Source organism: Cololabis saira, chromosome 22 (assembly GCF_033807715.1).
Source record: "Cololabis saira isolate AMF1-May2022 chromosome 22, fColSai1.1, whole genome shotgun sequence".
Taxonomy (NCBI): domain Eukaryota; kingdom Metazoa; phylum Chordata; class Actinopteri; order Beloniformes; family Belonidae; genus Cololabis; species Cololabis saira.
In genome coordinates this window covers 6130313-6146939 of record NC_084608.1, presented here as the reverse complement: position 1 = coordinate 6146939, position 16627 = coordinate 6130313, and the positions used below count along the sequence as shown (strand labels likewise).

Genomic DNA, 16627 nt, shown 5'->3' with positions numbered 1-16627 from the left:
ATCAACAGTACCACCGTGATCACTGAGTCATGGTGCTCACTCTGCTGATAACCATTTTTAACTTGTATGACTGTGCAAATAGTTTTCTTTTTCTTTATTGCTTATTTTTAAGGCTTTACCTTTTTAGGGCCTTTGTAAAGTAGATCATATTGAGAATATTCTGCTTAAATTCGTTGTGACATCGTTTTTTTCAACTCCAAGCGTCATGGGGAAGTAAATAAATAAATATAAATGCACATAACTTTTCACAACCTTTTCTGGTGTCGCTGAGCTGCAAACAGTTATAATTTACTGTGGAAATTATAGACCCGAGCTAAAAGGGGCATAAAAATACACATTTAACATACTTTCTACCTTTTTCACACGCTTTATTTTCGGTGAACGACGTACTGAAAGACGCTTCTGCTCCCTCAGTTTGATGAATAGTTTCTCATGTGCGTTTAATTTTGGTTCCTTTGTTGACGGAACTGAACTGGCACGATGTAACGACACCGCCGGGATGACTGAGATCTGAAGCATTTTTATGTGAGGATTACTAAACAAACGCACAAGGTGCCATCCCCACTGCTCTGCACATGTGGGGAGGAGAGCAGCGTCTGCTGTTTGGTGATGCTGATACTGTACGTCCCATTCTAAATCGATTCTCATATTTATTCCTAAAAATTGATTCGTATGTCTTAAGATCGATTTTCTTTTTTTTTTTTTTTTTTTTTTTTTTTTCAGTCATTACAACTTCTGGTATTTTTTTTGTTTATGCCCAAAAAAAAGAATGTTTTGTTGGACACAAGAATAATTGGTGCCATGTTTTTGCCTTTAAATATGTTTAAAGGTATGAAAACATTAAAGCTTTCAATTATAATTGCATGAATTGTCTATATTTCATTACTTTATATACTGTCTTGGGGTTACATTAGAATAAAAATCTCAAAAATGAAAAACCGAAATAGACCGAAAATGGAAAAAATTTAAACGGAATGTGGGAAAAAATGAAATCGATTTCATACGTCTGTTTGCTGCCCTGGATCTGTTTGATAATTCTGACCCACAATGTTTCTGAAAGCAGTTCTATCAGCATTCTGGGAGCTGATTGGTCCTTACAGCATCATTAGCTGCAATACTTGCTGTTTAATCTCAATATAATACTAGTATTAATATGTTGCACAACTACAGTCATATAATTCATGCAACAACTCAAAAAACAGTATTAATAACACCAACCCAAATCAATATCGGAATCGAATTGAATCAAATCTTGATAATCAATTCTAAATCTTCAGAATCTGAATGGAATCGATTCTTGACATTTGAATGGATCCCCAGCCCTGGTCTCGTGTACTGGCACCGTCAGACTGCTGAGCAGCGGCTCTGGCACAACTGTGGGCATCTGTACCGCTGTTTTGTTTTCTTTGCTCACACTCGTCATGCTTAAAACCTTGTGCATGGGGAGCGGCATGGTCAGGCCAGCAGGAGTTAGTCGCTCTGCTGGGCTTTGGCCTCGGCCTGCAGGAAAAAGTAAATCTGACAATTATAAATCAGAGCGTCATTCAGGGGTTTGCATGCAATGCATGAAATTCAGATTTACACTGACTTGGAAGTTAGTCGGTAGCAGGAGAAGGCTCGGCCCAAATGGCCCGAATGGTCTTAAGTGCCCCAAAGTCTCGGTGTAAAAGTTTATTTGTATAGCCCAATTCAACACAAGGTTCAAAGTGCTTTACATCAACATTAAAAGCAGCAAGACACAATTAACCCTTGTGCTGTCTTCGGGTCAAGGAAGGATGGGAGGAAGGAAGGAAGGGAGGAAGGGAGGAAGGGAGGAAGGGAGGGAGGGAGGACAGAGCAGGAGGAAGGAAGGGAGAAGGGAGGACAGAGCAGGAGGAAGGAAGGAAGGAAGGAAGGACAGAGCGGAAGGAAGGAAGGAAGGAAGGAAGGAAGGAAGGAAGGAAGGAAGGAAGGAAGGAAGGAAGGAAGGAAGGAAGGAAGGAAGGAAGGAAGGAAGGAAGGAAGGAAGGAAGGAAGGAAGGAAGGAAGGAAGGAAGGAAGGAAGGAAGGAAGGAAGGAAGGAAGGAAGGAAGGAAGGAAGGAAGGAAGGAAGGAAGGAAGGAAGGAAGGAAGGAAGGAAGGAAGGAAGGAAGGAGAGAGCAGGAAGGAAGGAAGGAAGGAGAGAGCAGGAGGCAGGAAGGAAGGAGAGAGCAGGAGGCAGGAAGGATAGGAGAATTAGGACCCAAAGACAGTACAAGGGTTAAACAGTAAATAACAAATAGAGTGAGATAAAATGATAAGAGGTAAAATAATAAAAAGCACAGTTGTTAGTCAGTAAGGGCAGTAGATACAGCAGGTACCTCTCATTCTTACAATGGCAAGAATTACGTTTCTATAGGGTCAAAACGTACAAATCCAGTATTACAGATGCGTGCATTGTTACATGTGATTAATGACTTATTAATTAAAGTAACTTGGGAGTCATAGCCACTCATGTCTATATAGCAATGAAACATTCTGTCATCCACCTCAGTCTTTGTGATGAATGATTAGGCATCGCTGACTGGTCTCTGGTTCACGCCTGCGTCTCAGTCCCACCCCGACATGTTTCCTGGGTGGGAGCTTAGCGTTAAGACCCGGCCTCTTTGAGCCTAACTGGTTGAGGATCCTCCAAAGCTGTGGAGTTCCCAGCTGTTACTGTATGTGAGCAGTGACACCGGTTCGAGGGGGTTGCCTTGAATACGGAGGCTTGTCGTAGCGGTTTAGGTTTTAAAAGCAGCAGGGTTGTTGGCTTTCCCAGAATCCACTTGGCACCGAGTGGCTTGTATACCTGCATTGCAGTTTAATTGGTTTACTTGACATCCCTTTTGTAGTCTGTTGCCATGGCGTATAACCTACTTATTCTCCATCTGTGTATTTAAATGCCATACTTCTTAAGCCTCTCTTAGAGAGGAAGTATTAGTTACAGCCCACGAGGGCCAGCTGGTAGAGTACTTGGGCAAGTGTTTGGTTGGTGGTCAGTGTTTAGACGCCACACGCACTGCAGTGTGATGTAATGCACCGTTAGTGACAGGTTCCCTTTTTGGTCTCGCCGTAATCCCTCGGAGTCAAAGTTAATTCTTTATCTCGAGTTGGATATACGGTCATGTGATCAAGGAACGTTGGCCTCTCGAAGCTCTAAAATGCAGAGGAAGTAGGGCTGGGGATCGATTCAAATGTCAAGAATCGATTCAATTCAGATTCTTAAGATTCAGAAAGATTTGATTCGATCCGATTCCGATATTGATTTGGGTTAGTGTTATTAAAACTGTTTTTTGAGCTGTTGCATGAATGATATGACTCTGTAGTTATGCAACATATCAATACTAGTATTGCAGCTAATGATGCTGTAAGGACCAATCAGCTCCCAGAATGCTGATAGAACTGCTTTCAGAAACATTGTGTGGGTCTCACCCAGTCAGAATTATCAAACAGATCCAGCAAACAGAGGAACTATGAAATTGGTTTTATTCCTTTTAATTTTTTTCCATTTTCAGTCTATTTCGGTTTTTAATTTTTGAGAATTTGGTTTTTAGAATTTTATGCAAATGTAACCCCAAGACAGTATATAAAGTAATGAAATATAGACAATTTATGCAATTATAACTGAAAACTTTAATGTTTTCATACCTTTAAACATATTTAAAGGCAAAAACATGGCACCAGTTATTCTTGTGTCCAACAAAACATTCATTTTTTTGGGCATAAACAAAAAAATACCAAAGGTTGTAATGTAATGATGAAAAAAAAAAAATCGATCTCTAGACATACAAAACGATTTTTAGGAATTAATATGAGAATTGATTTAGAATCAGAAAATCGTTTTTTTTTTTTTTTTCAACACAGGCCTAAAGAGGAAGCGTGTGAAAAAATAAACATGTCCTCACTGCTTAATCAGGAATACAAAAGGAAAGCAGCCGCAGCTGCTGATGAAACGCAGAAAACGGCAAAACTCTGCAAGCTTCGTTTAGTGCGTTGAATATTAATCTCCATGACAGTCAGAAAAGATTGTTTGGGAGAGTTCCCGGGAGGAAGCCTTTTCCTGCGATGTTTGAGTAGCCTAATGACTCCTCCGTGTCTCAAAGTATGATGGAGTCCAGTCTGGGGCCACCTGTGTAAGTAAAGCTTGGCTGCAACCCATCCAGGACCGGGATCCCAGACTCTCCACCAGATCTCCAGCAGAGCGGCTCCAAATGAAAAGAAACCAGGTGTTGCAATGACTCCACGTTTCGAGCTGCAACACGGCCAAAAATGTGGCGGGGGCTGAAGATGCATGTGCACATGTAATACCTCCAAATCAAGCTTGTAAAGAAAGACATTTGTCCACAATGATGTGAAAAACCGACGTCTACGATCCATGACGTGTATTTAGTATTTAGTGGTGGGACTCGATTAAAAAAAATTATCTAATTAATTAGAAGCTTTGTAATTAATTAATCGCATATCAATTCCGCATTCCGCATCATCAGCATTCCGTTGCCCTGTACTTTTGACATGTGCAATGACAAAAAGTTAAATCTAATCTAATCAATATTTGACATGAGAAGCAACATTTTTCAATGGAAATGGATTTTGGTATATGACTGAATCATTGAATTGATGTATAAATGAGCTTAAACAACAAAATTGTGTTTATTTTGATAACTGAGTGTTAACATAAAGTGCAGTATGAATAATAGGAATATGATTGCATCGTCCACAAGGCACAAGCTTAAATTCAAGTTAGCTATATTCAAGCTTTTTCAGGACATTTTGTAAACTTTCTACGTCTTAAACACATTTGTTTTTGTTTAGTAAAATTAAAAGAACAGTGTGGCAGGGTGGAGGAGCTGCAGCCACTCAGGCTGACGGGACACAGGTGTGGCCCGTCAACCTCTCCACCCTGCCACAAACAGCACTTTCAAGTACATTCCAGAAAAGTGGAAACTGAACATTGCAAAATAGTTCAAATATCCTTGGCATAAAATAAACAGACCAACAGTTAAACATAAAGTGCCCTTTCTACCATAAATGGTTTTTAAAAACAACAGAAACAAAAATGATCCATCAACTGATGAAAGCCCCTCCTATTTTGCCATTGTCCTGAGCAAAAACTCTTTGCAACATAAGCCATAACAGTTTGATCAACATTAGTGTGAATTGACAGTAACAACCAACCATTTTATCCAGTTTTCCACTCGGTAGTTTTTTAAAACTAAAATTTCCGCCCACCGAACGACTTCCCATCGGTTTGTGTTTCCATTGTTGTTTCTTGAGTTCTGTGCATCAGTATTAGGGGTAACTTACACCGGGAATTCGTGCAATGAGAAACGTTCCGCTCTGTTTGGAGTGCAAAAGTAAATTGCGATTAAATGCGTTATTTTTTTTGGTCGCATTATTTTTCTGCAATCAATTAATCGCAATTAAAGCGATAAAGTCCCAGCCCTAGTATTTAGTTTTTCACAAACGGCATCAACATTTCAGCCTCGTTGTTCAGTGAGTAGCGGCTCGCGGTAAAACCTTGTGCTGCTGTTTCTCTGAGGTCGGGATTATCTAAATTTAACACTTGGAAAGGTGCAGGCGTTTATTTTCATCTATAATCTGATACAATAAACCTGCAGATCTGAAAAAGGGTGCTTTCTTTTTCATTTGATCCCAACTCAACTTTCTCTTTTGTTACTCTGGATGTGTTTCGTTATTTTTAGATCTTTGACACTTGATCGTCATTGTTTTTATTGCTTCTTCATTTAAGCCTCGAGTTCACGAGCTCCATCAGTGCATTCGTAAAACGTGCGTCATTTGTTTAGAGACGTGGTTGTAGAGTTTTAAACTGAACTGGCGTTGAATTTATTTGCTTTCTCTCTAAAGTATCCCCGGGATTACCTTTTATTAATGAACTTAATTGAATTTATTTTGTATATTACATCGACTGTACTTTAGCAGAAAAGTCTGTCGCCATTTAAGAATGTGAAAGACGCCCCACTGAGTCACAACATGGTTTTGTTCTGGTGATTTATCATCACCACGTTGCGTTCTCGGCGTCATCCACACAGCGAACACAGCACTGAGGACTTCCTGCCCCATTCCCTTGAAGCTGGAGCAGTAGTGGGTTATCTGTAGATTACAACCTGCATCAAAGCCTTCACGACATCTGTGATCAGTAAAGTTGTTCATGCCTGTGTCTGGAGTGATGGATGTGTTGAGATACTTGAGTTCTGTTGAGTTGGGGGGGAGTTTGGTTGGACATTGGCCGGTATAAGAGTCTGACAATATAACTGTCAGCAAAAATATTCCAGTTGCAGTTCTTCTGTATTATTTATGAACTGATAATACTGAACAAAGATGTTATTTTGGTGTTTTACTTCACTTATAGAGGGTGCATGACGTCACAGATGTGACTTCACAGCGGGTTAAGCCCACTGAGTGGCGGAAAGACTGAGTGTCAGTGTAAACTTTCAGTTTGAGCAACTGGAAAACATCTAAAAAGGGAAAGAGCTGTTGTGTGATCGACTGTACTCATAGATTTAGCAAGAAATCAGAGTTATCATTTTACAGACTGCCGAAAAATAAGCTTAAAAGAGACAAATGGATCACTGCAATTCACAGAAACAACTGGATTCCAGACACAGAAACGTGGATTTGCGGTTACCATTTTGTATCAGGTAATGTTGGATTTTTGGGTAGCTAACGTTAAACGGTCAAATCATAAAGTTCGGTGTCCTCATCACTTTAATTTCTACAACAAATCCTGCCTTGAAGTCGGACCAAGCGTCAAGACTTTTGTAAGCCTTCAATTTTTGCTTCGTGTATTTCCCCGGCGTAGAAATTAAGTACATATAAATATCAGGAAACTGGATTCATGACCAAATATTAATGTCCATGGACCACTGGTTCTTGGTAACTGTACCAAATATTAATGTCCATGGACCACTGGTTCTTGGTAACTGTACCAAATATTAATGTCCATGGACCACTGGTTCTTGGTAACTGTACCAAATATTAATGTCCATGGACCACTGGTTCTTGGTAACTGTACCAAATATTAATGTCCATGGACCACTGGTTCTTGGTAACTGTACCAAATATTAATGTCCATGGACCACTGGTTCTTGGTAACTGTACCAAATATTAATGTCCATGGACCACTGGTTCTTGGTAACTGTACCAAATATTAATGTCCATGGACCACTGGTTCTTGGGGTAACTGTACGGGTCACTGTCAAGTCCAACTGCCTTTAATTTAAGCCGATAATCAGCTGTTATCCCGTCTTCTCCACTAGTTGCAGCAGTTTTTGCCACTCAGTGTGAGTAAGGGGGCTGGTCCAGTGGGAAAGTGACGTCAATGCAGACCCTCTATAAGTTCCAACAGTCGAAAAACCCCACAGAGGCAGGAGGCCGGTTATTTGCAGTGAACTTCAATGGTTACGTACCATGATGGACAGGAAACGGGTGCAGATGTGAGATCTCTGCTCGTCACATCGTGTTAACAAGGAAACTAGCCGATATTAGTGAATATATGAATGTGTCGCATTATCTGCTTTTAAAGCATGACTGCTGTATTTCTGGAGAAACACCCGGCTTCTTTTCTTCAACCATTGTATTTGTCTTCTCGGGTGTTGGTCCCAACGTGTAATCTGTACGACAACATTTCATTGTCCTTCTAGATTATAGAGATTGGGGTGTTTTGGACTGCAGCAGAGAGCTCAGGCCCTGTGGGGCTCGGGAAGCTAATCTGCTCATAATCCCTACAGCCAGAGAGCCAAACAAATAATAATCTTATCTTCAGTATAAAGAGTAATCTCTCTGACTGTCATTTATTTATTTACTGTAGATCCCATGGTAAATTGCAACGGCACAACTTTTTACAGTCCAAAATGTGAAGCAGCCCGAGCTTTAAAATGCTGCTGAACTGAAACCCAGCCATGTTTTCATGGGCGTTTAAAGGAGAGGTGATTCATTACTTGTGACGTTTCCATTGCACAGTAAACATTAATACCAAATCTCACATGTTTCATAGCAAAGAGACCAATCTAAATAAACAAGCGAGTACTATTTTAGTCCTCTTTTGCACAAATCCCAATTACTTTCCATCCTACATTTGTTTCCGCCAGTTCAGTTTTAGTGACTCATCCTTACTTCTTTACTAAATTGAAGGGTGACGTTTTAAGATGCTCCTTCATGACTCTTTGAGACATGTTGAACCGGTAATCAGGTCCGTGCTGATATGTTCCTGCATTACAGCGACGAGACGCTCCGCCTGTGTTGACGGCTAATGAGAGGCTCCGGGCGATCAGCAGCTCTCTCCTCCGGGACCTCGGCTGCACCGCTCCTCCGGGACGCTTCGGTCATTACTGAAATTGGCTGGTTTGGCCTGTATTTCCTAGACATCATCCTCAGAAGTGGAGTCTTACGCTACTATTTATGATTTGCAGCCATACATTAATTTGCCATGCTCAGTGACTCCAGCAGATGAGTGTATAGTTGAAAGGGGGGGGGTGTGGACTGTTTTTCACAAGGACGTAATCCAGTGAGGACATGGGCCCACCCCCCACTGTCTCCGCCCCGCTACAGCACGCATCCTGCATGTGGCTCAGGGACAGTGTTGTGCTACATAGTTACTAGTTACCCTTACTAGTTACTTCATTAAAAAGTAACTCCGTTACTTGGACCAAAAAGTAAAGAGTTACTATGAAAAGTAACTTTTTAGTTACTTAAAAAAAACATTATTTTAAATGCTCCCATTAATGTCCCTCTAGCCTCATTTCAGCATGGTGTATGGAGAATAATACAAACTGTTGATCAACTTGACAGTTTCAATTCATTTGCATTCACATCACTGAAATCTGCTAAGCATTATGGTCTGTACAAACAAATCTGACACAAACACAAAGCTATTTTTAAATGGCAATTTATTTAAAGGGGACCTATTATGGCATCTAATACATATTTTAAACAGGCCTTGAATGTCTTAAAACAAGCTTTTGATTGTTTTTTGCTAAATAAATTAGAAATTCAGCCTCTGAGCCATGTCTTTATCTTCCCATTCTCTAACCTCATTATCTATGCAGGATTCTGAGTGGGCGGGGCTATGATAATGAGGCTCTGTGCTGATTGGCTGCCTGAATGACGCGATACACCGCTACGGAAAAATGGCGGAAGCTCCTGCCGGCGGAGTTAGTTGTGGGCGTGGTAACGACGGGAGCCGAATCTGAACGGCTCATAGATCCACATCACACTGGACGGCTCATCTGGGCGGCTGTACAGACACTGCAGAATTTGGTTGCTTTCCTCCTTCTCTGAGTTGTCAGGCTGAGGGGAGACCACTTTATATATGTTAAAGCAAGAAAAAACCTGGTTTTCATAATAGGTCCCCTTTAAGTCAGCCATAAACTGAACAAACGCAGGATTTTATAAAACATCACAGTCTAACAAAAGCCTTTTTTTCTTTCTAAATGACCTCTGAAATAAATAACACAAAGCTGAATATAAGCTATTATTCAGAATAAAAGTACAAAAGTGCTGGACTACACGTCGGTGGTCGACATGTAGTCCAGCCCTTCCAATGTCTTCTATAGCTCATTTCCCATTTTTGTATATTCCTTATCCAAGTAGCCTGAGCATGCTATCATGCTAATTAGCTGGCTGAAAGCGGGTGACTCCACTGTAGAAATAGGTAGCATGTTTTCTACCACATACCGTGCAATTGTTTTGTCAACTTGGACCTGCTTACAGACGTCCCTCGGTTAAACTCCACTGAAATGTTTGTGTCATTGTGCTGCTCGACAAAACTGAAATAATGACAATATCTTCACGTTGCAAAACTCTCCTTGCTCTCTTGGCTCGCCATGACCGTCATGTTTTTGAATGCACACGCCTACTACATTTCCTCCGGTCTCCGTGTTTGGGGAAAAAAAGCTTCACTGTAGTTGGCCAGAAAGAACGGAGTAACGCACCGTTTGGTAACGGTAATTGAGTTACTGAATTTAAAAAGTAATGCGTTAGAGTATTAGTTACCGCGTATTTAGTAACGCGTTAGTCCCAACACTGTTCAGGGATTACAGAAACAAAAATGCATCACTGAAAAAGTTAAAAAAATGTAGATAAGATAACGGAGACTGTCGTTGAAACCTCACGAGGAACGAGCTGTGTTTTCTTGAGCATCATTCCCCCCAGCTGAAACAATACAGGACTACCCCCAGCACATCCTGACGGACCCCTCTCTCTCCAAATAAGCTGCTTTCTTCTCCAGTTCTGTTTTACTTTAGCTGGACAGGGTTGGTGTATTAAGAAGCTCCGACTGATCTGGAGTGGATGGGGGGGTAAAGGGTGGGTGGCCACTGGAGAGGAGATGGATTGGAGCTCTGAGGGGGTTGGAGGGGGTGAGGCCGCCCCTGAGCTGAACTTGGGGCAGCTTTGGCCTCTCTGAGGTCAAAAAGCAACCACAACAAGGTTTGGCTTAATAAGTCAGGCGGTTGCAGACATTGCTGATGTAGTATGCATTCCTTGCATGTTTTTCTACGAAGCTCAACCCTCACTAATGGCCTTTTTCTCGGTAATGAGGTCGTACTTCTCCCTAGGCAGGTGATGCTTGCTTGTGCAGTTAGGTTTTTGCACAGAGCATTAAAACTAAGTCTTTGTAAGCTTAAAGAAAGCAGTTTATGTTCCATTTCCCCGTGTCCTCTGTCTGCAGTCATGGGGGTAGCAGGAACACTGACGTGCTTCCACTCCTCCTGGCACCGTTCCCGCTGCACTGCCATGCAACTTTCTTCCGTGACAAGGCTTTTTTCAGGCAACAACGCGCAGCCTCTTCTGTCAGAGACTGAGCTGCGACTGAGCTCCTGAGCTGGAGACGTCTTTTTAGTTTAGTTTAGTTTATTGGTCCTTTCAATTTTCACAACACAAATAACCCAAAGTACAGGTGTAAATCGTCAGTGTTATACAAAAAAATAAATATATATAATTTTTTTGGTATATATACATTTTTAACTAAAAACCAAGGACCAAAAGGTGTAGAATGAAGCCTAAGCTTATGACGACTCGGGGAAAAAAAAATGTTAGCTTTTATAAACTAGTGCACTTTGGATTTAGATAATTTAGATAATAAATCCATATGAGAAGTTGCCCGAGTATAAACAAAATGACTGTACACAAACATACAGCATATTCCACATGTCATTACTAAATATCATTCCATACAGTGTATATATATACATACATACATACATACATACATACATACATACATACATACATACATACATACATACATACATACGCATACTTTATATGTATGTATGTGTGTGTGTGTATATATATATATATATATATATATATATATATATATATATATATATATATATATATATATATATATATACACAGGACTGTCTCAGAAAATTAGAATATTGTGATAGTTATTTATTTTCTGTAATGCAATTTAAAAAAAAAAAATAAAAAAATGTCATACATTCTGGATTCATTACAAATCAACTGAAATATTGCAAGCCTTTTATTATTTTAATATTGCTGATTATGGTTTACAGTTTAAGATTCCCAGAATATTCTAATTTTTGGAGATGGGATATTTGAGTTTTCTTAAGCTGTAAACCATGATCAGCAATATTAAAATAATAAAAGGCTTGCAATATTTCAGTTGATTTGTAATGAATCCAGAATGTATGACATTTTTGTTTTTGTAATTCCATTACAGAAAATCACAATATTCTAATTTTCTGAGACAGTTCTGTATACACATGTCCATAGGTACTGTACATGCCTATGTGTATTATACCTTTTGTTTTATATGTATTAATCATTTTGTATATTTATAGGTGCTTTTGAATTGTAATAACGTGCTACACATTTTAATTTCTGTATCTCAGCTGTTCCACAGATCTGTCTCGGGTGTGAATGCAATAATGGTGTTTTTGGCTGTTTTCTGGTTGAGGTAGAATAGTGTGTGGGGGTGACCTTTTAACAAACACATCACCTATTGTTGGGTGGGATTGAAGTGGGCAGGCCACTGTTTTCCACATCATTCGTTTTCCCTGTAGAAGTCCTTAATTGATGATCAGTGCCAAGCAGCTGCTCCCCCTTCAGACGCCTGCCTGCACTTTGCTGTCCGTCCAGTAAAAGCAACAACCGAGGGTTCTGTGAGGTGTGACCGGATGTTAATTTTGATTTTCTTCTTCTGCTCTCAGGTCTCGGGAGTGACACCCCCGTTAAAGCCAGCCACCCCCGGTTGCTGCAGAAAAGGGCGCTCAGGTAAGCACCACAGAGTTGTACTTTTCAGCATATTTCAAATATTACCAGCACATCTAACCTGCCAGCGTGACAACCTGCTAACATTCATGCCAGAGATGCTCTTTGTTATGTGTTTGCGTGCATATAAAGATCTTAATTCCCCAAATTATAACACAAATCTTTTCTGAGCATGATTAAAAGTTCAAACAAACTTGATTGAATTATAACAGCAGGACCAGGGGCGGGGCTTCAGGGGGGGCTGGGGGGGGGGGCGGTACTCCCCCGGCCCGGGGCCCAATGGGGCCCCTGAGGCAGCAGGCCCCGCCCACGAGATTTTTTATTTTTTTTTTTGTGGCAGCACTTGGTTCATATTAGGTACAAAGCATTGTATAATATGTTGTGCTGAGATTTTCACACTCATTTAACATTAAAAACAAAAATTGCAAGTGAATCTCCAAATGTATTTTGGATAAAATCGTTTGTCATCAACAGCCGTCTATCAACGTCATCATGGATCACTTGTCAACAGAGCGCAGTAATCCTACAGCCTAAACATGAGCGGGAGTTAGAAACACAAAAGTGGAGCGATAAAACGCAAAGAAAAAGAAAAAAGGGAGCAAGAAAAAGCCAAATTGCCCAAGCTAGACACATATTTTGTTGGCCTTAATCCTCCTCCTGTGGGAGCTGAACCTGACGTTGTTAGCAGAGATTCATCCCCGGGTCCAGGCCGCCAGCAGCTGCATCCTGGTCAGGGAGCAGGTTTACAGGTAGCTACAGTTAGAACCATCACAGACACACTGGCAGCAAGAACATGGGAGTGTGTGGTAAATTGCAGCAAAGGGCCCGGTCATACGCCCTGTCCCCCAACCCGGCTCTGATATGTTCCGCTACTGAGCAGGACTGCATGCAGACGTCAACAAAAGGAGTGGGAGCTTTGCTCCTGCAACAACCACAGAGTGAGTGGCCTGCAGGCAGGGCATGTTCCAGAGCCACTGCTTTCCATGAATGTCTTTCAAACACTAGAAGGAAATGGTTTCCAACATTTTCCATCTAACGGGAAGTTTCATACATTGATGACGCTTTTCCACTAGTACCTACTCAGCCCAACTCGCCTCCACTCGGTTTGGTTCTTTTCCACCAGGGGTCTAACGTGCCGAGTAGATACTTTTCTGTAACTATTCTGCCGAGGTTCTAAGCGGCTGAGTCGGCTGTATCTGACATCATCACACTACAGGACACCGATTGGTCGGGGGGTTGGAGTCAGACGTCTGAGTCAGGATGTGAAATCAGAGAAAGAGACTCTGACGGATTCTTGTTCATTTTATTCGACCAGCAATGGCAGCAGAAGTCTGTTTCTGATCCAACTCTGAGGGTCAGATGTTCATAAACCTGGTGACTGAGGAGAGAATTAAAAAGGGATCTAGACGGAGATAAGGAACGACCAGATCTACCAGGAGCTCTGTCACTTCATAGCTGCTCACGGCTCCAGCTGACTTTTCAGCAAAAAAAAACATTGTTGCTTGAAGCTTCTCTCACTCTCATTTCTTAACTTGATATGGAACACAAGCCACAGATCCAGCAGCACATCTATCATCTCCTCCAGGTTCTACATCTTTAGTGTTGTTGTCTTCTTCCTTTAGATACACAATCAAATACGTCACAGCAGCTTCTCCAACCTCCTACTTCTGATCTGAGTATTGAAAAGAAACGAGGGCAAGTCGAGACGGGCTGAGTAGGTACTAGTGGAAAAGCGCCATTAGAGAAGTGCTAGCAGACCGGTCCCTTGAAGACGACTGGGCCCGATTGGGCATGGCTTGATTTCCTCATCAAAGTCAAACGTTGAGAACGTGAAAACAAGCGTTATTATCCCAGAACATTTGCCTAAGTGCGTGTCCTCCTATGTCTTAAGTGTCCTGGAGCTCTCAACTCTACGGCTGCTGGACTGGACAAAACATCTCAATAATGTTTTTCCACTTCTCAATAGTTTCCTCGCATGAAACATCAACTGCCAGCTCTTTTATAGCTCTATTGCAACCCTGTGGTCTTGCATCAAGTCTATAAATGACTTCAATATGTTTCTGGAAGAGAAACGGCGTGTCTGTGGGAGGCGGAGGGCGTGACACAGGTTTAAACGTCTCTTCAACATACTGTAAATATTTGACTAATTCAGACTAATGTTTCTCCTAGCAGTGTTCTGATGGTCTGGAGTACTTATTAATCACATTAAAATGGAGTTACAGTAAATTGAATTAAGTGAGGTCTTACCAATTACCTCCGGTGCCGGCGTGTGAACACGCCCAGCCTCCCGCAGCTCGGCCCGTCTCAATAACAGTGGGTATTTTCTCTGCACCCCCTCAGCTTCCAGAAAGAATTCTCCTTTGACGAAACCGAGGATCCAGCCAAAAGCACCAAGGATATAGATGTTAGCCTCTTGGCCAATCTCCCCAAAGGTCAGTAAGTTTACTTTTCTGCGGTTTTCTCTGCAGCTGAACTTGATAGACACACGTCAGGATGTCCAGGACTCTTTGGTTGTTGCTGTTGTGCAATTCCCAGTTAATTCTCATGCACTTTTTTGTGCAATCCACAGGCATTTATTTATTTTGTATTACTTAACATGTATTTTCATGAGAGAGATGTTCCTGTAGGGCTCTGACATGTCCCAATAGATGGTGAACATAATAGACCCCCCAATCTGTAACTTGACGAGTAAAATGTATACTTCCTCCAGAATAATATCAATGCATGCTGGGTCGTGATGTTTTGGGCAACAAGCCCAGATGAATGTTGGTCTCCACTAAAGGAAGGCGTCAGTCGCTTTACAGTTTCTTACAAAACTTGTGGATTTTGAAAGACATTTACGTTCTCAGGCTGAATTTGTCTTCCTTCCCTCTTCTCTTTGTTCCAAGTGTCTGAATTAAGGAAAAGATTTGAAGGCATTACCACAAGTGCAAGTGACTGTGAAATGAACAGGTGAGGCAACTAAAAGTGTGCAAGAGTTTTCCATGGTGGCGGCTGCAGGGTGTGTGTTTGTGATGCTTCCCGCTAGGGGGATTCTACCTGCCATTGTTGATGTAATAATTGCTCGGGGGCAGTGGCGGAGCGTGGGTCTCAGTACAGAGGGGGCGGAGCATTCTCCATGGGCCCTTATGATGGTCATTTTAACGTTCAACAACATCATCCTACCCATCAAACTACATTTATTCTCACTTTTATTGAGACAAGCCTATAGGCCTATGCTGCAGAAAGCAGAGTAAAGTCACAAACTTGTTCAGAAGAACACACACACACACACACACACACACACACACACACACACACACACACACACACACACACACACACACACACACACACACACACACACACACACAGGCCTGACAGCTGTCAATCACATGGAGCTGAAAACTCAGATAGTCACGGACTGACTCAGTTCCATCTTTGATACAGCTTAAATACAAAAAAACATAACTGGTCTAAAATGACGCAATCTATTTAGATAGACACAGCGGTCTCTAACATCATTTCTAAGCTCTATAACAGAGAATAGACTCGGCGGTCTAGTTGACAACAACACAAAGCTCATTAGAATAGGCAACTGGTCAAGGCTACACAACATTTTGTATTTATTTATTTATTTAGCACAATTTAAAAAAAACAGTGCAAGGAGGGAACGAAGCCCAAAGGGCTTGTACAGAGTTCCACTCCCGTCATCTACTGTAAACAGAAAATTAAATGTACAAACATAGGAAAACTAGAGAATACATTGAAAAATTAGGACACAGGATATTTTTTCAGCAATTTTTTGAAGGATATACATGAGAATGTGAACCTCAGAGACATATCTAAATTGTTCCAGAGTTTAGGACCTCTAAATGAAATATTAAACTGATGAAAAGATGTTCGACAGAAGGGTAAATGTAGATTGACACTGTGTCTAGTTGAGTATGAATGCAAGTCAGATGGAAAACTAAAGCAATTATGAAAGATGTCCAGAAGATCTTGCTTATTGTTGATAAACTTGTGCACAAATAAACATGAGTGAAAAACATTGAGTTTATGAATAGGTAATATAAAGTATTTTTTGAACGGAGGTGCGGATGGATTATGTCTATTGGACATAGAGATTGATCTCAGGAATCATTCTGATAAAGAAATTATTTATGAAGGTTACACTGACTCACCAATGGCAGTTGACTCTTCCATAACCCTTGGCCCGAACAAAATAATCCAGGTAACGTGGAAAACAGGTTAACTTTCAAAACTTTGTACATGCTTAGTCCTCTTTTAAAGTTTATTGCTCGTCTGCTTCATGGCAGCAAATTTGCTGAGTCGGCAAATTTGGCTGTAACTGTTAAAGGAGCTTGAGGCAGGATTGAGGCAGGATTTA

General features: G+C 41.1%; 1 protein-coding gene across 13 annotated transcripts in view; it reads left to right on the top strand.

The window, feature by feature from the left end:
* svila (supervillin a) overlaps positions 1–16627 on the top strand; it is a 98330-nt gene that overhangs the window by 850 nt on the left and 80853 nt on the right. For all 13 annotated transcript variants that reach the window (XM_061713148.1, XM_061713152.1, XM_061713149.1 and 10 more), the window contains exons 2-4: positions 12198–12261; positions 14599–14690; positions 15147–15210. In XM_061713148.1, coding sequence (XP_061569132.1) covers positions 12198–12261; positions 14599–14690; positions 15147–15210 — 220 coding nt within the window. The remainder of the gene's footprint in view (positions 1–12197; positions 12262–14598; positions 14691–15146; positions 15211–16627) is intronic.